Source organism: Gobio gobio (assembly GCF_949357685.1).
Source record: "Gobio gobio genome assembly, chromosome: 11".
Taxonomy (NCBI): domain Eukaryota; kingdom Metazoa; phylum Chordata; class Actinopteri; order Cypriniformes; family Gobionidae; genus Gobio; species Gobio gobio.
The window spans coordinates 48,206,642-48,230,950 of NC_137104.1; the positions used below are offsets into that span (position 1 = coordinate 48,206,642).

Genomic DNA, 24,309 nt, shown 5'->3' on the forward strand with positions numbered 1-24,309 from the left:
CCAAATTCATTCTTGTACCAGTTATATAAGTAATTTAGCTTCTTATTAAGATGAAAAAGTAACCAAAATAGAGCCTCATCCTTGTGATCGTCTTTTTCTCTGCAGGAGAGATATGAATCTGCCATAAAGAGGTCAACCAAAAAAACGTGGGCTGAGATCCGTCAGCAGAGGTGGTCATGGGCCGGCGGCTTGAACCAGACTTCCCGCAGAGAGAGTAAGTGTTGATAGTCAAACTTTACAGGCTCATACAACTTTAGAGTACAAACTAGTCTCATTATATCCATCTAAAACCATATCTGAGAACCTGATATGAACTTGGAAACTTCTTATGTTGACACAATACTGTTTTTGACATCAGTGTTTGTTCTCTGTCCATATGAGTTAAAGCAGTCAGTTTGTCTTCAGTGAGCTGAGATTTTACTGCTGTAGATGGTTAATAGGTGTCACCGTCTGGTTATGATTTTGTTTACCCATTTTAAGTTCATCTAGACATCAAAACGTGAGGGAGGAAAATCATCTTATGATGTTTTCGCCAACACAAACTTGCTTATCATTGGCATCAACCATTTCTACGGTTTCTTTTTATGTTTTGCTATGGTTTTTGTTTGTTTCTTTTTATTCGTTAAAACCATTTTTCTGGTGTTGAGGTAGCTGGGATGGATGTATGAAGGCAAATGACTGCGATATCATCTCTTTCTCTTGCTAAGGTGTGATTTTTCTCCATATTATTAGACCAAAGAGGTTAAAAGAGATGCTAGAGTGGGATTTTAACATCACAGTGATGGGCGTTGATGTGTCTACTGTATGTATGACATTGTGTGATTATAACACAAATGATAAGAAGTCTATTCTTTTTCCTGTAATTAAATGTTCAGTGACCAGTGTGTTACAGGAAGTGATGTCATGTTGGATCACTTTGTACAGTTCTACCCTGTTGAAAAGACCAGATCAGACCTATACATTTCAAGTATGCTGGTTGGAGTTGGTAATGATGGATGACCAACATGTTTTTTATGGTTAAGCTGGTTAAGATGCCTGATGTGGACAATGATGGGTGATAATCCTGGTCTTATCAGTAGGATAGTGCTGATTTACCTAGAGGGTCTAGTATATACTACTGTCAAAGAGTTTGGGGTCAGTAAGATTTTTAAAGACTTTTATTTAGCAAGGATGCATTAAATTGATCAAAAGTAGGGATGCACATGATATGAACATTTTGGCTGATATGATAACCTATAATTATTTATATTTGAAAGTCTATAACTGATATATTGGTCAATAAATCTAAATCTCCACATTAAAAGCCATGATGTTGTCATTATAATTTTATGTAGCCTATGTGACAGACTTGCGCTGTACATGTTGCACTTAACCGTTTTTTTCCTTTTTGAAGTTATTCCAATCATATTTCAAACAATTCAAAATGCCTCAGCTGAAGGAAATAACCCATTATTTATGGACTTTAATACTGTATATCGGCCAAATTTTCTTATCAGACCAATAACGATAACATTAAAAATCAACATATATTGGCCGATATCGATATAATGGCTGATATATTGTGCATCCATAATCAAAAGTGACTGTAAATAGATGTATAATGTTATGAAAGACTCTATTTCGAATAAATGTTTTGAGCATCAAATCATCATATTAGAATGATTTCTGAAGGATCATGTGACACTGAAGACTGGAGCAATGATGCTGAAATTTCAGCTTTGCATCACAGGAATAAATTACGTTTTACAATAAATTCAAATAGAAAACAGTTATGTTAAATTGTAATAATATTTCACAATTGTACTGTTTTCACTGTATTTACGCCGCCTTGGTGAGCATAACAGACTTCTTAAACAAACAATGGAAAAATCTTACCGACCCAAACTTTTAGTTTATCTAAATATTTAACAAGTTTGGTCAGCGTTCATGTGCTTAAAAGTTAGTGATCATATAAATGGTTGTTAGCATTGTATGGAACTTAATGTACATCTTAAATGTACGATCATCTTCCATGATCACAAGTTGATGCAAGAGTGACCCGCCTCCTCCAACTCTCCCTCTGAAACTCTGCATGACCCTCCAAGAGCTCCAGTTTTGCGCCCCGTCCCGCTGTCACTCACGGGGTCAGTATGAACGCTCTGCTCTCTGTGTTGCGTTCTGCAGGCAGATGCTCGGCCTCCACGGTCAACCTGCCGCGGCAGACGGAGCCTGTGATTAACAACAGGCTGTCCAAGTCCTCGGCCACGCTCTGGAACTCGCCCTGCAGAAGTAAGAACGGAGCGGCTCCCGCGTTTCACCTCCAAAAATCCCTCCCTCCAAACCCTCCGTCTGGTTTTTTTTGGTTCTTCAGTTGTGTTTTCTCATGAACTACTTTTGATTTGCTCATTTCTGGTGGCCTGCTTGCCTGTGCCTGTGCCTGGTGATCGATGGTCATTCTCACACCTTTCTTATTCACATTCCCCACCCCACAACCCCTCGTTCTTGTGTTGCATCGTGGGTAATCTCTTCTTCCGTGCACTTTTTGGTCAGTGCTCACATTGTTGCATCATAGTCTGTGATGGTTATTTATCTGTGGTCCAGTAAGTGGTGGAAATATCTTTTTATTCTTTTTATTATTTCATTTCTTTCTTATTTGTGTGTTCCAGTCATCACTTTTGGTCTTTGGTGTGGGTCGTGGTGCTGGTTGTGGGTTTTTTAACCTGAGTGTGTGATTTGAACGGCTGCTTATTTATTATTGATCATAAAACAATGATCTGGTAACTAAGTTAGGATACATAATATAATATGTGCCACTTTAATTGACTAATCTGATTTTAATATTTTCAATGGATTGATCGACTCATATAAATAAGTGATGTTGTGCAATAGTTAAGTAGATGTGAAATGTATCTGGCTACTTGCATACTGCTTACAGTATAACATTATACACTGTATACTAAGGGTGGGAATGTAACATACTGTATTGCTCATTCCAAATCCACTTAACACTTCTGGTTCCTTAATGGTTCTTTTGCCTATTTTTTAGTGCTGGGGAAAAATGAATCGTGATTAATCGCATCCAAAATAAAAGTTTGTGTTTGCATAATAAATGTGTGTGTACTGTGTATAATTATTATGTATTTATAAATACACACACATGCATGTATATATATTTAAGAAATATTTGCATATATATACTGTATATATAATTTATCTTATATATATATCTTCTTTTTTTTAAAGAAAAATATAACATATTTTCTTAAATATATACATGCATGTGTGTGTATTTATATATACATAATAATTATACACTGTACACACACATATATTATGTAAACACAAACTTTTATTTTGGATGGTATTAATCAAAATATTTTTATTTTTATAATTTTTTTGTGCAATAATTGGTCCTAACTGCATTGCTGTTCAAAAGTTTGGGGTCTGTAAGATTTATTTATGTTTTTGAAAGAAGTCTCTTATGTTTGGACTAGGGATGCACCGATATAAAAAAAAAGACCAATAACCAATAATTATTTATATTTGAATGCATGCCGATAACCGATATATTGGCCAATAAATCTTAATCCAAATTTGTATATAATTTTTGAGAGCAACAAAAGTCTCGCCATTAAAAGCCATGTCCCAAGCACACGATTATAGTGTGCTCATTATAATTTTATGTAGCCTTTGTGACAGATTGCGCTGCACATGTTGCTCTTAACTGTATTTTCCTTTTTGAAGTGATTCCAATTATATTTCAAGCAATTCAAAACCATTATGGTGAACAGTGCACATCTGAAGTGTCTCAGCTGAAGGAAATAATCCATTATTTATCGGATTTAATATATCGGCCGATAACGATAACATTAAAAGTGAACATATATCGGCTTATACCTATATGGTGGCCGATATATTCTGCATCCCTAGTATGGAGCCACAAACATGATATGCAGGAAAGAAATTTATATTGTGGCCTTAAATTAACTACTTTTTTCCACGACTCACTAATACATCAGAATGTTTTACTAATTTGTTCCCCTGTTTTAAGGCAATTGTGTGTACGTACGATATAGTAATTCATTGCTAAAACGTGTCCACACTGTAATATTTCGTTCCCTTATTTTAGTTCAATCAAAACAAGGGAAGGAATTAGTTCAACATGGCCACGGTTTACTAAAACAAGGGAACAAGTTAATAATTTGTGGAAGGAATTCTTCATTTGTGGCCACGATATATGTGTATTGTCCATAGTCATATGCTCTCCAAGGCTGCATTTACAGTATGTTATCAAAAATACAGTAAAAAATGTTTTTATCAATTACTTTCTATTAATATGTGTTTTCTATTTTAATATATATATATTAAAGTAATTTAATCCTGTAATGGCAAAGCTGAATTTTAAGCAGCCATTAATACTGTGCAGCTTAATATTTTGGTGGAAACCGTGATACATATTTTTTTTAGGATTCTTTGATGAATAGAAAGTTCAAAAGAACAGCATTTATAAAAAAAAACATTAAAAAAAAAACATTATACATGTCTTTACTGACACTTTTTATTAATTTAATGCATCATTGCTTAATAAAACGATTCATTTCTTTTTAAAAAATAAAAATCCCAAACTTTTGAATGGTATATATACCAAAGACATATGTTTAGTATAGAACAAGCACTAATCAAGTGTACTATTAGTGCAATCTAATGTTAATCATCATTGAGTTTTAGTATTCTACTATATTTTTAAAAAATGATATTGATTCTGATTAAGAACTGATTCTCATTTCCCATCCCTACTGTATACTGCACACTATATTTTTTAAATATCATGTGAAACAGTAGAGCATTATGCAATGCTAAACTCAAATTTTATCAGTGTATGCAAGTTATTCTCCACATTTTTAGTCCACTCTTGTTGGACTCTTGTTGTTAAAGACAAGAACTCTCATCAATTCTGCAAAGGTCGGGAAGGTCAGTTCAAGCACATTGCATTATATACACAGCAAAAGTAGCATGCCATCTTGATATTCTTTGCAAATGGATAATAGCATACTATGAGCAGTATAAATGCAGAGAGAGTAGTAGTATGGTAGTTATTCTGAACATAGCCTCATTTTAAGTTTTATGTCTCTCCAAGGAAATAATGGGTTTTCTAGAATGCTGACATCCACATGCAGCAGAACGTGCCAATGATAAGTCAGCAAAACTGTGGCTATGCAGATGTGTATAAATCAACATAATAACAGCATTGTGCACCGCATGGCAACTCATGGTCTGCTCTTTTTTCCCTGTCATTAGAGATGACCACTCGAAGTGCACTTTTTGCTGAGATATAATATTTAGGTTAAAGATTTTAGCTGCAGTCCTGAGAGACTTTCTGGCCATTGAGTTTTTTTTTGTTTTTTTGCAACAAGCTTCCTGGAAATACAGCTAAATATTGTTTTTATAAGATATAGAATGAATATTGTTTAGAAGCAGGAGATTATATCCTAGATCGTGATCAGACCTTCAGTAGTTCAGGCAACAGCACGGTTTGCCGCAGTGGGGGAGAAAAAAAGGCAGCTGTTGCCTAGCAACGCCCAGTGACCATCCGTCACGAAGTGTTGTAAATTCTCTCGTGTTGCTAAAGTGTCAGATCGGAACACAACCTCGTTGCTACATCGATAACAGGGGTCTGTTTTGATACACAGTATTGTTTTAATAGGTGATTGCGAATACGACATTCGGAGTGTGTTTCTGCCTGTTTGTGCCCAAGTGTGTGTGTGTTTGTAGCAAAGGAGCATGGGAGAAAATGAGTGTTATTGAGACCACAGATTCATTTCTTCATCACTTGTTTTTCTCATGTCTGAGGAGAACTGTCATTCAGTCATCTCTGTGACAGCCCAACCCTCATTTTAATGTGCTCTCAGAATATTAACACAGCAGCATCCCATAATTCCCAGAGCAAAACCAGTTTTAACCCCACTTTGAACCCATGACAACTCTATTAGAGTGCTGTTCGTCTAGACATGCAGTTAAACCATGCAGAAAATTCATAAAATAAATCTTTTAAATATTGCAAATGTTTCTCCTAGAAAACATTGAGATTAAAAGGAGAGCAAAATGTGACCCGGGTGTTTCTCCTGAGAAAAAAAGCTTGAGAAAACATCTGATGATGTCTTAAACTGTGCTAAGACTTGCAGAGAAAGCTGCTAGCAAAATTTCGCTATGAACTCAAACTTGTGTAATCATATTTTCGTAAAACTAAATGATCTGAGCTATGTTCTGAGTCAGTAAGATTTTTAATGTTTTGTCACTGAGGCTGCATTTATTTGATCAAAAATACAGTAATATTGTGAAATATTATAACAAGTTAAAATAGCTGTTTTCTATTGTAATATATTATAAAATGTAAATTATTCCTGTGATCAAAGCTGAATTTACAGCATCATCACTCCAGTCTTCAGTGTCACATGATCCTTCAGAAATCATTCTAATATGATGATTTGCTCAAGAAACATTTCTTATTATTATCAATGTTGAAAATTATTAATATTTTTACATTACATTTTCGAGGATTCTTTGAAGCATAGAAAGTATTTGAATTTATTTAACTTTTTAACATTATAAATCATTTTTTGTAACTTTTGATCAAATGTATGCATACTTGCTGAATACAATTAATAATTTATTTAAAAAAAATCTTACTGAACATCAACTTTTCAGTGGTAATATATAGGGGTAAACGTACTAAGCTCACCAAAATCTACATTGAGACATTTTCTCTCACACAATAATATTTAATGTTATTTTAAATGACAAAAGCATTTCAATTAAGATTTACATCATTAAATGCAAAAAGTCTGGTTGTGCTTAATGGGTACATGTTTGTACTCTTTACACCCCTGTTGCCATTAAGCTCACAACATGTTTTTTGGGGAAAATTCTTGTTTATTTTTACAGAATAACAGTAAAAACAATTAAGAATAATTTTACAAAGATTAACATGAATTTACAACCATGAGATATTTAAAGTCTGTTCATGAAGTATTTCCATAGACGTTTAATGCAGATGAGCTTAAAGGGAGCACACTGAGCTTTACTGGAACAGCAAACCTTTTTTTAATTAATAAATATTATTCAATTAAATTTAAAAGGACAATTTTGTTAAATAAATGATCTAGTTCATACATATGAAATTATACTTTTTCTTATTGATTTCACACTGAAGATGTGATTTTCATAGTAGTGCACCCTTTAAACTCACCATACAATAATATTAAGTCTTTAAAAATTACAGTAGTGTAAAGCCACAGAACATCAATAAACGTATTATAAATGTATAATATAATGAATTTAAAAGTACAAGACAGTAATGCCTGTGAAGTAAAATATTAGTGTAGCACACAATCTTATACAGCTAGTAAGATAACAATGTTCTGTACCTGCGCTATGTTGCTTTTTGGATCTAATTGTAATTATTTCCCACATCCCCGTTCCAGGTTATAATATGCAAAAGTCTAAACATTAATAAAGGCTTAAACATCTAAAAAATGCACATTTAAGGGGCTACTCTTTTGGTGAATGTTTTCAGACAGCTTTCAAAATGGCCGCTAGACAATGTGAACACACAGATACCTAAAATCTCAGTGTACAATGGTCTGATTAGCTTGAATTTATAGGTATATAGTAAAAAAAACACATCAGTTGGTTAAGACATCAAGACATTATCATTTTCATAATCTGAGCTCAAAGATTGTAGTGTGCTTAATGGGTACTTGAGCTTAATAGGTATGTTTACCCGATAAATTATCATTCTTTACTTTTAATACATGTCAACGATTGACTCATTTGTCAATTTTTAGTTCTTACTAGACATTTCAAGAGGAATATCTTAAATGAAACCAAAATTTGGTCTCCTGAGTTATGAAAGAGAGCAATAAAGCATCAAAGTCTAACATAAACTTTAGTTACTGTGTCCTTGATTTAACCAGCATGAGTAAGATTGCTGGATAAATTCACTAATTAAGTTGAAACTTCAACTCCCTTGAAGTTACAATGAGCCGATGAGCAAATAAAGTGTGTGAATATGTGTGTAAAGAAGTACAGCAAACACAATATTCACAGTAGTGTAGATTCTGTGTCTTGCCGGAGTCCAGATCAAGACATCACTGTCAGTGTTCACTCAACGAAGGGCTTGAGAATTCCACTTCCAGTAACAGCCTCTCCGACTGGTCAGGCTCCTTGTTACTGGATGTTACAGCCAGCTGATTGGCTGAACGCTTGCTTCGGCCCTTTGTCGAGTGACCTGGGGTACTTGTCCACATGTGCCGATGCTAACAGCTCCATCTTGTGTCAGCCCGCAGCTTGCGTCTGAGCCCGTGGGAGAGCCGCATCGTGGAGAGGTTGATGACGCCCACCCTTTCCTTTCTGGCTCGCAGCCGGAGCGTCGCCACCCTCCAGAACAGCAGCGACCCCCGTGAGTTCAACGCCACACACACACTTATTATGTCAGGGGCTTAAGGTTATGGTTATACTCACCGCATACTACATGCACACCCATGTAATGAGTTAAACACACATCATAAACAAGCATCAGTGAGTGCAAACAAGCAATTAAACCATGCATTGTTGAAATCAAACTCCCTGCTTCCACTGTAAATAGTATTAACCTCAGTCCAATGTAAAGCAGTTTTCATTTCTAAATTGACTGTTTTATTTTTTATCTTTAAGATCTCAAATGATCTCAATTACTTGTTTGTAGGCTGATTTTCTCTTGAATGTTTGGCTTACTGCGTACTGCAAAGTTTATCACATTGCACTTTTGTTTAGTTTTTCATAAAACAATATGCACTTTTACTTTGGGTATACATTTTGAACAGAAGTTTCTCATTACCTGCATGTTTAATTGAACAAGTGATGTCCTGGGGGGTTTTCCAGAAAGCAAGGTTAACTTACCGCCACATATACCTTGAACTCTCGGTTGATTAACCCAAATCTTGCTTACTCGAGGTATGCTGGTTCCAAAAACGCGTCCGGGAGTAAGTTCAGACAACTCAGAGTATGTTCCCGGTTAAAGGAACTTTAAAGGACTTTAGCTTATTCACCGTATCCCCCAGAGTTAGATACGTTTGAAAAAAATTATTGCGTAACCACTAAAATCTTATCTATGTCTTTGCTTAATAAGTAATTTGTAGTCACTGAGCACAAGTATTATATAATTTATTTGATGCTAATTAATTGAATGCAGATCCATGTGTGAGATGACAATAAATAACAAATATATTTGAAACGAATTAACATGTAAACATTACCTTGTTATCTTTTTTTTATTATAATTCTTTAGAATTAATATATAATATTGTATATTATATAACTGAAACAAATTAGGTTATATTAATAACTATATTAATTATATAACACACATCTGAATACCTCGTAAGCAAAGTAACCCTGGAACATGAGCTGCTCTGGTTGTCCGCTTATAACCCCGGTATGTCTCATAACCTGCTTTCTGGAATACCCCCCAGTTATCACTTCGGAAATAAATGGGGTTATTTTTATTTTTCTATCCAATTTTGTGTAAGAATGTCTCGACTTTAGTTTATTTATTTACTAATAGTTAATTTTTTTTAGATTGGAAATGCAAAGTCAAGTTAAGTGCATTGCATTGTGGGATATAATACCCTGTGCTTTGTTTATATACAGCATATTTCAGCATCTGGGAATTTTATGCTTATAGAAATGTTCATAATGTTCAATATATTCAAACTGCACATTGAAAATATTGTAGTACGCCAAGACAGTTCTAAACAGATAACAGATTATCTGAATGTACACTGCTGTTCAAAGGTTCAGGAAGATTTTTTGTTTATAATGTTACAAAAGATTTCAATTTAAAATAAATGCTGTTCTTTTGAACTTTCTATTCATCAAAGAATCCTGAAAAAAAAAAACAGTTTCACAGTTTCCACAAAAATATTAAGCGGCACAACTGTTTTCAACATTGATAATAATAAGTAATGTTTCTTGAGCCGCAAATCTGCATATTAGAATGATTTCGGAAGGATCACATGACACTGAAGACTTTTTCTTGCTGTTTTTTTAAATATATTCAAATAGAAAACAGTTGTTTTAAAAGTTAATGCTATTTCACAACATAAGTATTTTTACATGTATTTTTGATGGTGAGCAGAAGAGACTTTTATAAAATAAATGTAGCAATCTTACCAACTTTTGAACAGTAGTGTATTACCGTATCTCAACTCCGTATTTAAAGGTGAACTATGTAGGATTTTTGCAGTAAAATATCCAAAAACCACTAGGCCAGTGTTATATATTTTGTTCAGTTGAGTACTTACAATATCCCAAATGTTTCCAACTATTTGTAAATCGTCAGAAATTGCTATTTTAACCAAGGAGCCGGGACGTGTGAGCTATGCGTGTGAGGGAGTCGCCTGTCGATTGCGTCATATCTGCTTCACCCTCGGTCTCCGGTTTTATTCAGTGAAACACTTTACTCTCACTGCAGTGTGAACAAGTGTCATAGCAGCCGCCGAGCGAACGTCAAAACTTCCTTTTCAACACACTCAGATATATCTAATACGATAAACAGAGTTGCGTTACCTCATACCCATGACTGGAAAAGAGGAAGTGGCGCCGGCAACCATGTCATAATAAAAGTCCCGCCGGCGACTATGCCATAATAACAGTCCCGCTCTTCAATCGCTCCTGCGGCCTTGCTCAGCTCCACAACACTCGGTCCTGCTCTGCTTCACTACAGTAATGTTAGTAATCGCATCCATGAACATGATTTCTGCCCAAGTCCTATCCTGACTCTTTTCCACCAGCTGTGAGATGAAGACCACATGTCCCAAGATTCTGCGCTCAAATGGGACGTCATCAAACTACGCCTTTGTTTTGAACAGGCGACCTCTAGTGGACGGAAAAGTTACATAGTGTAGCTTTAATGTTTTGAGCATAAATAAGTGACTGTCTCTAAACATCTCTCTTTCTGACCTCAGATCAGTGTTCCCGCTCAGCGTCCGTGTCTCCTCTGACGCCCTGCTCCCATCATCATCCTCACCAGCACAGCGCTGACCGCTGGAGGGTCTCGGCCAGCACTCCGGACATCACACAGCGCCAGCACAGACGCAACTCCACGCCGGTAAAAACACAGTAACACTCACCAAAGCTGCATTTGTTTGATCAAAACTACAGTAAAAACTGTAATATTGGGAAATACCTGTTCTATTTTAATGTATTGTATGTCATTTATTCCTGTGATCAAAGCTGAATTTTCAGCATCATTACTCCATTCTTCAGTGTCACATGATCCTTCAGAAATCATTATAATATGATGATTTGCTGCTCAAAAAACATTTATGATTATTATTAATGTTGAAAACAGTTGTGCTGCTTTATTGTAGAAACTGTGATACATTATTTTCAGGATTCTTTGACGAATAGAAAGTTCAGTTAACAGCATTTATTTGAAATGGAATCTTTATCTATTTTTAGATTTATAATGTTTCAAAATTATTCATTTCTCTTTTAAACTCAGTTTTAGAACTTCTAAAATGTCTCAAGAAATAAATCTGTTTAAAATTCTTTAAAATGACCCGTCACTGTTTTCCTATAGTTTGAGAAGAAGAAGAAAGAAAAGAAAGACAAGGAACGAGAGAATGAAAAGGAGAAGAGCGCTCTGTCGAAAGAAAAAGTGGAAAAGAAGAGACAATCCCAATCCATAACCAGAACAAAAACAAAAACAGAAGCCAGGTGACTCTCTCTCTCTATCTCTTCTCTCTCTCACGCACACACACACACACACACACACACACACACACACACAGCACATGCTCGCTGGGCTCTAAGCTGCTGCAGGTTAAATACTGTGCGCTCACGAGCCAAAGAGAGGCTCTGATGCAGCCCAGCAGGGCGTCTGGCTGGCTGTTCGTTTTTATACAGGCCTTTGTGTTCAGTAGCTTTGTGGAAAAAGTGATAAATTAGCCATTAAAGGATTAAAGTTGTACTCTTATTATGACTGTCCATGTCCATTATGAGTCCAAACCAGACACCAAGGTCTCGGCGTAATTTGTGTGTGTGTATATTATATTATCATTTTTGAAGCTCTAACATTACTAACTGGATTTGGTTTTGATCTATATCGGAAGGTTCTTAATTCTATTCTCATTTTTGGTTATAAAGCTAGAAATGTTGCCTTAGCAGTGGATGCACAAAAATACTAACTGGAAATACACAGCTAAATCTAGGACTTCTAAATACTAATATCAAACGCCAACAAAAATGACAAAAGCACATTAAAAAATTGCTAAAATTTTAAAATATCAAAAGAATGTAATCAAAATTATTGTAATTACGAAACCAGATTTGTTTAAGTCTATGTTGGGATGTTTTCTTAATTGTCTTCTCTCTTTTTTAGCCCAAATCTCAAAGCTAAAAACAGAGCTTCATCACCTGCGACGCCCAGGAGTCGCCCCCTCTCCCCCAATCCAGCAGTGTCCCCTAAACCACCCTCATCTTCAGGCCGGACTCCTCCTGGCACCAAAACCCGGCCTAAACGGGCTCAGACTCCCGCCCGCATACAGCCTCCCGCCGTCGCCGCTGTCGCCGTGGAAACCAAGGAGCCCCGTCAGGCTGACCCTCCCAAGGACACAAAGAGTGAGTGTGATCATCATGACGACCCAAGCAGAGAGGCTTTTGCTCTCAGATAAATCTGCATGACGGCTCAATGGTTTTCAAGGAGCTCAGGGTGACTTTTATAGCTTTAATATGTATGAACGAAACGCAAGTGCTTGTAAGGATCTTACTCTTCTTGATGGACTGTTTGTTTCTGTTTAGCTGCTCCTAGTGTTCCTGACATCACTGTCTCGTCAGCTCCGGCCACGCCCATCACTACCTCTGCACCAATCACAGCAGCTCCTCAGACACCTGAGTTGGCCAATGTGGCCTCCACTTCTTCTCGATCGCTCTCTCCTGAGCCCGGCCCTCCGGCCGCCAAGCCCACAGCTGGGACCAATGATCCAGAGGAGGCGGCCAGGGTTTTGGCGGAAAAGAGACGTCAGGCACGTGAGCAGAGAGAGAAGGAGGAGCAAGAGAAGCGAGAACAGGAGCAGAAGAGCAGGTTAGTGGATTATAGTCCGAGTGGAGAGTGTCAGTCTTGCATATTAAACATAAAGTTTGCAAAGAACCGCCCACTTAGACCGCTTGATTGACATTTACAGCAATCACAGCAGAATTATTATTATTAGCTAAAAAAAATTTCATTAAAGTAAAGCTGAAACAAAATAAAATGCAAATACTAGATAAAGCTGAAACAAAAAACGTAAATATTAGAATACAAAATTACACTAAAAGAACATTAGAAATGTTTTCTCTTGGCATATAGCTGAAATAAATTTAACCTGAATCACTAAAATTACTAACTGGAAATAAATAAAATTAAATAAATCTGACACAAATAGCTAAATAGTATTATAAAAAACTAATAAAAATGACAAAAGCACATAACACAATTACTAAAAATATTAAACGTATATAAAAGTAAATTCAAAATATTAATACAAACTATAATAGTATTTAAATAATAGTAATTGTACATTTTCCAGGTCTTTTTCAGTATTTTTTTATGGTTGGATATGGGTTTTTAAAATCATTTTATAGAGATTGCATTCACAAAGAGCTAATTCTGAAATATTTTAGAGCTGATCATAACTGAAGAAATTGTGTATTGAATATACATTTAGATTTAATCAATTATCAGAATGTGATTTACATGATTTTGTAAAAGATTTTATTAATTTCAGTTATTTATATATTTGATTCATTTATAAATATTCAGACGACCCGTAAACAATCCATAGGTGTTCCTTCTTAACAGTGTTATTTATATTATTGAAATATTATTATAGTTTTTATTCATATTTTTAATTTTCTGTTTAAAGTTTTAGTAATTTTGTTGTGTTTTTTGGGCATTTTATTAGCTTTTTTAAATATGTTTTTATTTTATTAATTAATTATTATTTTTATTTTGAGTTATTTTAGTACATTATGTTAAAATAATTTAAAATGAGAACTGTTGCCTGGCAACACAAAATAATTTATCATATTTAATGATTTTTGAATTATTTAAGTAATGGAAATATTTTTATGGTTTTTGCTACCTATAATAACCCTGTTTCTGAGGTGTTGACTACAAGAGTATCTAGTCGTAACTCTCTAGACGCTAACCCTGGCTCATCTTCGTTCAGAGCGCTGCGCGAGGAGCACGCCAAACGTGAGGAGGAGGAGAGGAGGCGCAGGGATGAGGAGGCGCGCTTCATGGCAGAGCAGCAGCGTCTGCAGGAGGAGAAGGAGGCTCAGGAGAGAACAAGAGCCGAGCAGGAAGAAAACCTGCGTCTGCAGAGACAGGTGAGCAGTGCATCGTGGGTAATGGCTAACATTTATGACAAACTTGTCAACAGGACAGAGTATTTAACTATTTTATTAGTGTTGAAAAATATGAACCTTCTGAACATTCTGCAGTCAAATCCAAACAATGTGCATTGTGGAAAACATGGGATAAATCATTATTTTAATTAACAAAAAATTGGCTTTTTAATGGCCAATGACAATGTATATATATATATATATATATATATATATATATATATATATATATATATATATATATATATATATATATATATATATATATATATATATATATATATATATATATATATATATATATATATATATATATATATATATATATTATCGGTTTTATTGGCTTTAATAATATTAATTTTAATAATGTATTTGTGGCATATGTTTTTTAGTGAGCATATGAATATTTTCATTGTCTTGTGTTGAATCAGAATCCACAAATTTGCTTAAATCAGTTCCTACATTCATTCGAAAATCCATCTGCAGTCTTCAGTAAAATTATTTTATTACAAAAGACCTGCGAGGCATCAAGGTGACCGAGGCACAGGCAGACAAAAGGGCATTAACGTGAGTGCTTTCATACGACTGCTTCAGCTTGAGTCTCCTGCAGTGCATTAGCAGCCGTTCAGATCCGTACACACGAGAAGACGATAGGCAAGCCTCCGGGCGGCGACTCTCATCTGCTGCCCTTCACACTCACCGTCCGATCTCGCAGAGCCCGTCTGACATGAAGCCTGGTTTTGATCTGATCATGCAGGACAGGCCTAATGGCTCTGTTTGTGGCTCTCTGGACGGACATAGGACAGCTGTGGTGTCTGAGCAGCTTCAAGAAGGATTTATTCAATCTAAACTGTGACAAGGACGCAGATATGCATTAGCAGATTCAACTTGATGCCACATTTGGGTTTATAGGCAATGAGATAAACCAAATATTTTTTTTTGCAATATACTTGAATGCATTTATGTCTTTAAATGGTATGTAATCCATTTTCTAAAATGTAATTGAAAGATAATGTGTCTAGGACAGTGTTATTATAGTATTATTTATATACAGTTATAGTTTTTATTAATATTTTGAATGTGTTGTGTATATATAAGGTATAAGTTTGTTTAATTTGAGTTATTTTAGTATTTCACTTAACTTTTCTAGTACTTAAACTATATTGGCATCTAGCTGATATAAAATAATTGTAAGGTTTATTTTTCATTTATTTTATTTTGGTTATTAGAATATTTGGTCTCTACTTCCCTCTTGTGGCAGGAGAGTGAAAATAAAACACATTATGTTTGTAAAAAATAGTGAAGTTGCACAAAGATTTCAACCTTACATTCAATATTTTACTTGATCAACCACAGATTGCTGACTTTCTTAATAATAATTATTAATATTTTAAATGGGCTTTTTATCCATTTTTATTTTAATTGTAATTTACATTTTAGTCATTTTGTTTGCCTTTGTCATTTTTATTAGTTTATATATAAATACACCAATCAGGCATAATATTATTCCTAATATTGTGTTGGTCCCCTTTTTGCTGCCAAATAAGCCCTGACCCGTTGAGGCATGGACTCCACTAGACCCCTGAAGGTGTGCTGTGGTGTCTGACACCAAGATGTTAGCAGCATATCCTTTAAGTCCTGTAAGTTACGAGGAGCATCAATTCTTCCATTGCTCCGTGGTCCAGTTCTGATGCTCACATGCCCACTGTTGTTGCTTTCGGCGGTGGACAGGGGTCAGCATGGGCACCCTGACTGGTCTGCGGCTATGCAGCCCCATACACAACAAACTTCAACGCACTGTGTATTCTGACACCTTTCTATTAGAACCAGCATTAACTTCTTAAGCAATTTGAGCTACAGTAGCTCGTCTGTTTGAACGGACCACACAGGCCAGCCTTCGCTCCCCACGTGCATCAATGAGCCTTGGCCGCCCATGACCCTGTCGCCGGTTCACCGCTGTTCCATCCTTGGAGCACTTTTGATAGAGACTGACCACTGCAGACCAGGAACACCCCACAAGAGCTGCAGTTTTTGAGATGCTCTGACCCAGTCGTCTAGCCATCACAATTTGACCCTTGTCAAACTCGCTCAAATCCTTACGCTTGCCCATTTTTCCTGCTTCTAACACATCAACTTTGAGGACAAAATGTTCACTTGCTGCCTAATATATCCCACCCACTAACAGGTGCCATGATGAAGAGATAATCAGCGTTATTCACTTCACCTGTCAGTGGTCATAATGTTAACCAGCCAAACCTTGAGTTGTGTCATAGGGCTTATGGGTAATTTAGAGAAGTGAATGAATTTATGGGTAATGAAGTTTTATTTGTGTCTTTGCCAGCGTGAGGAGGCCGAATCCAAAGCCAGAGAGGAAGCGGAGAAACAGAGGATAGAAAGAGAGAAACACTTTCAGAAGGAGGAACAGGAGCGCCTGGAGAGAAAGAAGGTAAAACAAAATGCTTTCATTGAGAGAACATTAATCTCCTTGCTCTCTAAGAGAAATTTCCTTTCCTGTGGATTCGACTAACCTCCATGTTCACCATTCTAGCGTCTGGAAGAAATCATGAAAAGGACTCGCAAGAGTGACGCAGGAGGACAGGTGGGACACGTCTGTGTTTCACTGAGTCTAAAGTCATCTCACACACACAGAGCGATAGGAAAATTAACCTGCTTTTTTGTTCCTTTGCAGAAAGATGTTAAGACTCCAGCTCAAGTGAATGGTAGAGTCTCTGACAACGGTAAATATACATTTGTAGTATTGTGCATGTGATGTTATTGTTTAAAAATATTTTAAATTAGTATAAATGAAAAATTGAATGCTGTTATTCTCTTGTCTTGCAGTAATCCAGAAAAATCCTTCGGACACTCTCCATATTGGTGCGACAAATTTTAACCAATCACAAGGAGACGTGAAAATGAGGTAAACAAGAAGTTGCACAATTAGTTGCATCATTTGCAGTATTTTGAGAAAATATCTAACAAAAATACGAGAATTACACCCCATGTTTCTTTCTCAGCTCTGTGTCCTGGGACGCGGCACCCGTCATTAATGGTGTCCAGCCCACCAAACATCAGAATGGACTGTCCTCCAATGGAGAGGCAGCAAACTTTGAGGAGATCATCAAGCTGTCCAATCACAGTGGCAGCGGAAACAGTGGGCAGGGTCAACCTGCTGACCCAATCATGGCCTTTGAGGGAGGGGAACCGTTCATGATGAAGGCGGGACCTATGAAACCTCAACATGTGGCAGGTAAGATTGGATAGTTTTAGATTAGATAAAATACGGCGACTACTATGAGACACTTGTTGCACACTGCAGTAAGCAAGATCGATATTAGGCACGGTAAAACATGGTACTCACGGTAAATCGAGTAAATAAGATTAAGTTATATGAGCCTAGGTGGGTTTACAACACACACACACACTCTGCTTATTACACACACACAGGGACGCGCAGCAACACACAAACATTTTTAAATATAAAAAATAAAAGGATTCCTCTCTGGAGAAGCGTTCAATCTTTCCACTCGCAAATTTCGCCATGTAACTGGCGAAATCCGCCATGGCGCGAGCGCAACTAGCTTTTAAAGGGAATGGGAGAGGAGACTCTGATTGGTTTATTGCACATTACGCCCAAAACACACCCATGACTCGCTAAGAGACAACCATTGGCGCGCAACCATTTTTTCCATGGTTAAACTAGCAAAAGTGGATTCGGATACGCCCTAAGTGCACCTGCGCTGTGAGCTTCTAACCATGCGCTCAGAGCGTTAAAATAGGGCCCTATGACTAACTGGGTAGATCTATATAGCAGTGTTTAGTTTTCTGTCGATGAATGTATCCAAACAGTTGCTCAACGGTCTAATAAAACACATAATATATTAAAGCATCTTTGGTGTGTCCATGGTTTCTACAAAATGAAGGAAATCAAGGGTAACGCAGGTATGATGTCAGTGATAGGTGACTCAGTTAAAATTGGTTAAAATAGCTTATTTCTCTGGATTTAAACAATCTTGGAAACATTTGGGATAATGTAAGTACAACAAAATATATAAAATTGTTCTAGTGGTTTTTGGATATTTTAATCTAAAAATCGTACATACTGTGCCAAAGCTGATTCGAAAGACCGCTGTTCGCCAGCTTCTTTGCTTACAAGTAGCACTCTGTCGCATTGTGTCGTCAAGCCCGCCCACCGACTCTATACACAACGTGATTGGCCTGACCAGAGTTTGGGTTTTCCAGCTCGCAAGCCAACAGAGAGTTGCTAGATGACCCTGTCTGCAAATTACATTTGCTGTCGCTAGGATGCGTCTAGATTTCTAGGCTACACTCTAAAAAAAAGGTTCTATATTGCACCAAAAATGGTTCTTGGCTCGTAATCATAGGGGAACCTTTTTTAGTGCTATATAGCACCTCTGAAGAACCGCTGAAGAACCACTGAAGCACAAAAATTGGTGCTATATAGCACTAAAAAAGGTTCCCCTATGATTACGAGCCAAGAACCATTTTTGGTGCCATATAGAACCTTTTTTTTTATAGAGTGTATGACTTTCTTCCACTGAACATAAAAGATGGTTAGCAGAATCTCCAAGCTGATCTTTTAAAGGTGCAGTGTGTAGTATTTATGAGGATCTATTGACAGAAATGCAATGTTATATACATAACTATGTTTTCAGTGGTGTATAAAGACCTTACATATGTTTTTATTACCTTAGAATGAGTCATTTCTATCTACATACACCGCAGGTCCCCTTACAGTGAAACCGCCATTTTGCGCCGCCATGTTTCTACGGTAGCCCTAAACGGACAAACTTCTCTACAGCGCGCTAGCTACTCTCTGCTCTCTCCGACGACAACATCTTTTTCCTGTGTCGGCCCCGTAGCTTCTCTATGTGCTTTGGAAGGGAGGGTGGGGGCAGGGGTATAATTCACAACCTCACCACTAGATGGCGCTAAAATTCACACACTGCACCTTTAAACATGAAAATGGACAATGATTTACGCAAATGTTATTTTGTCATTTTTGGAGCTTGACAGTGTGATTCACTTTTTCATTTTCATTAAACTGGGGGAAAAAAGCAGCCTGGACATTCTGCAAAACATCTCTATTTGAGTTGCAATCAAACTTTTGTTTCTGTTTTTTTTTCCTCTCTCTGCAGAGGTCCTGTGAGAGAGCAGAGCCTTCTGCGAGAGAAGAGAAGCCTTACGCTACCACTGCTTCCACCCCTGACATGTGCCAAACCAACAAAAAGACTGCTTTAACTTTAGAAACACAGCAAGACAGAAACCGCCGTTTTCTGTGGAAGCACTTTGAGGAAGTGAATGACGTGGAGGAGAATCTTAAAAAGACACTTATATACATATAAAACGTTTGCAAAAAGTCTCTGTCTGTTTCACTGTGTGTCATGGTGCAAAGTTTCTTTAAAAAGTCACCTGCCAATTGTGTGGTGCACCTTAAAAAGAGTCACTATATAATGATTTTAGAAAGTACAACTTGGAACTACACAATGTTTGGCTATCATTATGATATTAATTATTGTTGTTGTTGTTGTTATGATGTATTGTTATTGTTCTTTTAAGTAGAATACCGTGTGTGTCTTGAATTATTGCGTTATTTAACGTGTGGAGCATCAGAAGAGGGCGATATTCTGTATGTTAATGTATATTTGCCTGATTATGACAGACCTGTGGAATAAATCTTTATGAAAGGGGCTGTGTGTAACGTCAGTGCTTAAGGTGTTGTAGTTACACATAAAGACATGTGTTTTTTTCCCCACAGTTTATGTTGTGGAGTGAAACCTCTCTGTGCAGCAGACTTCACACATAACGAGAGTCAGAAAGATCCAGACAGTAACACACACTCGCAATTGCAAGTTATATATAATGTGATTCTATCTATCTATACATATATACTGAGGAGCCAACATATTACGACCAATATGCCTAATATGAAGTCCTGTGGAATCTGGCACCTAGACATTAGATGCAGATCCTTCAAATCCTGTAGGATACGAGGTGGAGCTGCTGTAGATCGAACTTGTTGGTCCAGCACCTCCCACAGATGATCAATTGGATTGAGATCTGGGGAATTTGGAGGCCAAAGCAACACCTTGAACTCTTCATCCTGTTCCTCAAACCAGGAAAACAGGACTCATAGGATCAGGCGACCTTTCGATTGTGAACAGGGGTCATCATAGGCACTCTGGTCTGCTGCTAAGCAGCCCCATCCGCAGCAGAGTGAGACCCTGTGTTTGTGACACATTCCTCCCATAACCATCATTACATTTTGTGTGACTTGTACCACAGTAGACCTTCTGTTGGCTCGGACTAGACGGGATAGTCTTTATTGCCTTTGTGCATCAATGAGCCTTAAGCGCCTAACACCCTGTCGCCGGTTTGTGGTTTGTCCCTCCTTGGACACTGTTGGTAAATTCTCAGAACTGCTGACCGGGAGCGACACACAAGCCTTGCCGTTACAGAGATCATCCGACCCAATCGCTTTGCCATAACAATTTGGCCTTTGTCAAAGCTGCTCAGATTATTCCTGCCCATTTATCCTGCATACAACACGTTGATTATGAGAACTGATGGTTTGCTTACCATCTAATCTACCCATACCTTAATATTTGGCCTTGTTTGGAGATGATCAACGATATTCACCTCATATTTTGGCTTATCGGTATGTGTGTGTGTATACACTCACCTAAAGGATTATTAGGAACACCATACTAATACTGTGTTTGACCCCCTTTTGCCTTCAGAACTGCCTTAATTCTACGTGGCATTGATTCATCAAGGTCCTGAAAGCATTCTTTAGAAATGTTGGCCCATATTGATAGGATAGCATCTTGCAGTTGATGGAGATTTGTGGGATGCACATCCAGGGCATGAAGCTCCCGTTCCACCACATCCCAAAGATGCTCTATTGGGTTGAGATCTGGTGACTGTGGGGGCCATTTTAGTACAGTGAATTCATTGTCATGTTCAAGAAACCAATTTGAAATGATTCGAGCTTTGTGACATGGTGCATTATCCTGCTGGAAGTAGCCATCAGAGGATGGGTACATGGTGGTCATAAAGGGATGGACATGGTCAGAAACAATGCTCAGGTAGGCCGGGGCATTTAAACGATGCCCAATTGGCACTAAGGGGCCTAAAGTGTGCCAAGAAAACATCCCCCACACCATTACACCACCACCACCAGCCTGCACAGTGGTAACAAGGCATGATGGATCCATGTTCTCATTCTGTTTACACCAAATTCTGACTCTACCATCTGAATATCTCAACAGAAATCGAGACTCATCAGACCAGGCAACATTTTTCCAGTCTTCAACTGTCCAATTTTGGTGAGCTCGTGCAAATTGTAGCCTCTTTTTCCTATTTGTAGTGGAGATGAGTGGTACCCGGTGGGGTCTTCTGCTGTTGTAGCCCATCCGCCTCAAGGTTGTGCGTGTTGTGGCTTCACAAATGCTTTGCTGCATACCTCGGTTGTAACGAGTGGTTATTTCAGTCAAAGTTGCTCTTCTATCAGCTTGAATCAGTCGGCCCATTCTCGTCTGACCTCTAGCATCAACAAGGCATTTTCGCCCACAGGACTGCCGCATACTGGATGTTTTTCCCTTTTCACACCATTCTTTGTAAACCCTAGAAATGGTTGTGCCTGAAAATCCCAGTAACTGAGCAGATTGTGAAATACTCAGACCGGCCCGTCTGGCACCAACAACCATGCCACGCTCAAAATTGTTTAAAGGGTAACTAAACCCTAAACCAACTTTTTTTTAGTTAATGATCTGTAATACTGGGGCTTTATTAATGCTGTTCATTGATTCGAGTAAACGTTTTGACATTTGAGTATAAAGTTTTTTAATTCTATAAAATATGGTGTAAAACCGCCAAAGTGCTGCCCTCTTAAGGTTGAACGGTGGCTACTGCAGTTGAATTTTCCTATTGGACGTTGCGGTACATCGTGACGTAGGATGGTACCTCCAACGGCTCACTATCCGCGCCCCTGGCACGAGCTCACCACGCCCTCAGAAATGTTTCCCCCAATCCCATGATGAGAACGGCTTCACTACATGTAGTAGAAACATTATGAATGAAACTGACTTGACACTTGCTTTAACATTGTATTGAAAAAAATACGGTTAAATAATGCAGTTGTCAGTACACGTCAGGCTTTTCTTGCGATATTATTGCCGCCCGTCGTACAGATAATTTTCATACATGAGACGCGCTTTCAAACCCTGACACGCAAGTGGTTGCCGCGGACGCAGATAGATTAGGTCAGTTCTCTTGCGCTGCTGCTTCACTAGCATTGTCTGCATCGGGAGTTAACGCAGTTTGAGCAGCGGCTTGCATTGATAATGCTCTGACCCTGTGTCTACAGATAGTTCACCCTCCTCCACTTCAGGTTAAGTTAGGAGAAATGACCGCTCTGTTGCAAAGCTGGCGTCACTCCAGTCATTCTCCATCTTTGCGACTCGCGAGTCTGACAGCTGTCAATCAATCCGTCACTGCGGGTCTCAGGTGCACGCCCTCCGCTCAGTCCCGCCCTCGGTTCGTCCCCTCTGTGTCCGCCGGGCTCTGCCCACTTTTCCAGCATTTTTCAAAATTTGCCAGTGGGTGGAGTTAAGCTCTGAGCAGGGGTTTAGTTACCCTTTAAATCACCTTTCTTTCCCATTCTGACATTCAGTTTGGAGTTCAGGAGATTGTCTTGACCAGGACCACACCCCTAAATGCATTGAAGCAACTGCCATGTGATTGGTTGATTAGATAATTGCATTAATGAGAAATTGAACAGGTGTTCCTAATAATCCTTTAGGTGAGTGTATACTGTGTAGAGAGAGAGAGAGATTTTTTTGCTAGACACCAACTTAACCCTTTCATCATGCATGAATTATGGAAAACATTATCTAGATTTTTTAAAGATTCTTTTTTATTACTTTAATATGATGCTAAAATTGAAATCCATTTTCATTTTTACAAAATTCATTTTTATTTAAAAATGATTTAACTGTCCACGTTTGTGGACACCATGCAACAAAGGTGTAAAATGGGACATAAAGCCACAGGTGACAATATGGAACATTGTGTTTTTATTATGTCATGTTATGCTATGTATATCAGCTAAGTTATTAAAAACATTAAAATTACAATATAACAACAATAAAACACATATTGTAGGAGCTATAACGGTAGTTACATATATGTGGAAACCTAGTAGCAATATGGGCTGGGCTTTGCTGGCACATCCTCCTCATCACTGCTTTCACGGTCACTTCCACTGACCTCTGGGATATTCTATAGTATTCTGTACTGAGTGCTTGACCGGTGCTGTCCCTGGTTGGAAGGCAAAACGCAAATTTGTCTCGGTATATATGTGTAAAGTTGCCATTTAATGCCGTAATATGTCATTTTGAATGGTTATTTATGTTGATATATTTGTTAAATGTCTGTTTTATTACAATAGAAGACAATTCATAACATCTTTGCAAAATTAGAACATATATACTAGCAGGTTCAGACTTTATGCAATCTGACTCCACTGTTGCATGACGTCCACATAAGTGGACAGTTAGTTTTTGTATAAAAACTACATTTTACTTTAAATTTTAGTTTATAAAATACTAACACATTCATCAACATTATTTAACCATCACAGAATCCTTTATTCAACCGATTTGTTCAAAGCAACCGATTCATTTAATAACGAAACGTTGCCGAATTAGCAAAGACAGTTTAAAATGTAATTTAATATTAACTTCTTGTTTATAGAACGTTTGTATAAATCAATATCATTTGCAATCACGCTTATATATTCATGAAAACAGCTCTCTTGCTATTGCGATATTGCTTAATTATATTCTGTCATATCAAAAAAATCTCTGAATTTTGTGGGCA

The 24,309-nt window shown here is 37.4% G+C and overlaps 1 protein-coding gene across 8 annotated transcripts in view; it reads left to right on the top strand.

Moving 5' to 3' along the window:
* Positions 1 to 20,117, top strand: part of LOC307134425 (uncharacterized protein) — a 62,598-nt gene extending 42,481 nt beyond the window's left edge. For 4 of the 8 annotated variants that reach the window (XM_079830161.1, XM_079830160.1, XM_079830156.1 and 1 more), the window contains 14 exons: positions 106 to 214; positions 2,164 to 2,268; positions 8,318 to 8,437; positions 10,983 to 11,125; positions 11,600 to 11,736; positions 12,401 to 12,639; positions 12,820 to 13,102; positions 14,229 to 14,388; positions 16,748 to 16,852; positions 16,955 to 17,005; positions 17,096 to 17,144; positions 17,248 to 17,326; positions 17,424 to 17,656; positions 19,566 to 20,117. In XM_079830161.1, coding sequence (XP_079686287.1) covers positions 106 to 214; positions 2,164 to 2,268; positions 8,318 to 8,437; positions 10,983 to 11,125; positions 11,600 to 11,736; positions 12,401 to 12,639; positions 12,820 to 13,102; positions 14,229 to 14,388; positions 16,748 to 16,852; positions 16,955 to 17,005; positions 17,096 to 17,144; positions 17,248 to 17,326; positions 17,424 to 17,656; positions 19,566 to 19,576 — 1,824 coding nt within the window. In that variant the 3' untranslated portion in view covers positions 19,577 to 20,117. The remainder of the gene's footprint in view (positions 1 to 105; positions 215 to 2,163; positions 2,269 to 8,317; positions 8,438 to 10,982; positions 11,126 to 11,599; positions 11,737 to 12,400; positions 12,640 to 12,819; positions 13,103 to 14,228; positions 14,389 to 16,747; positions 16,853 to 16,954; positions 17,006 to 17,095; positions 17,145 to 17,247; positions 17,327 to 17,423; positions 17,657 to 19,565) is intronic. The other 4 variants (XM_079830163.1, XM_079830162.1, XM_079830158.1 and 1 more) reach the window with 1 other exon arrangement.
* Positions 20,118 to 24,309: the final 4,192 nt, after the last annotated feature.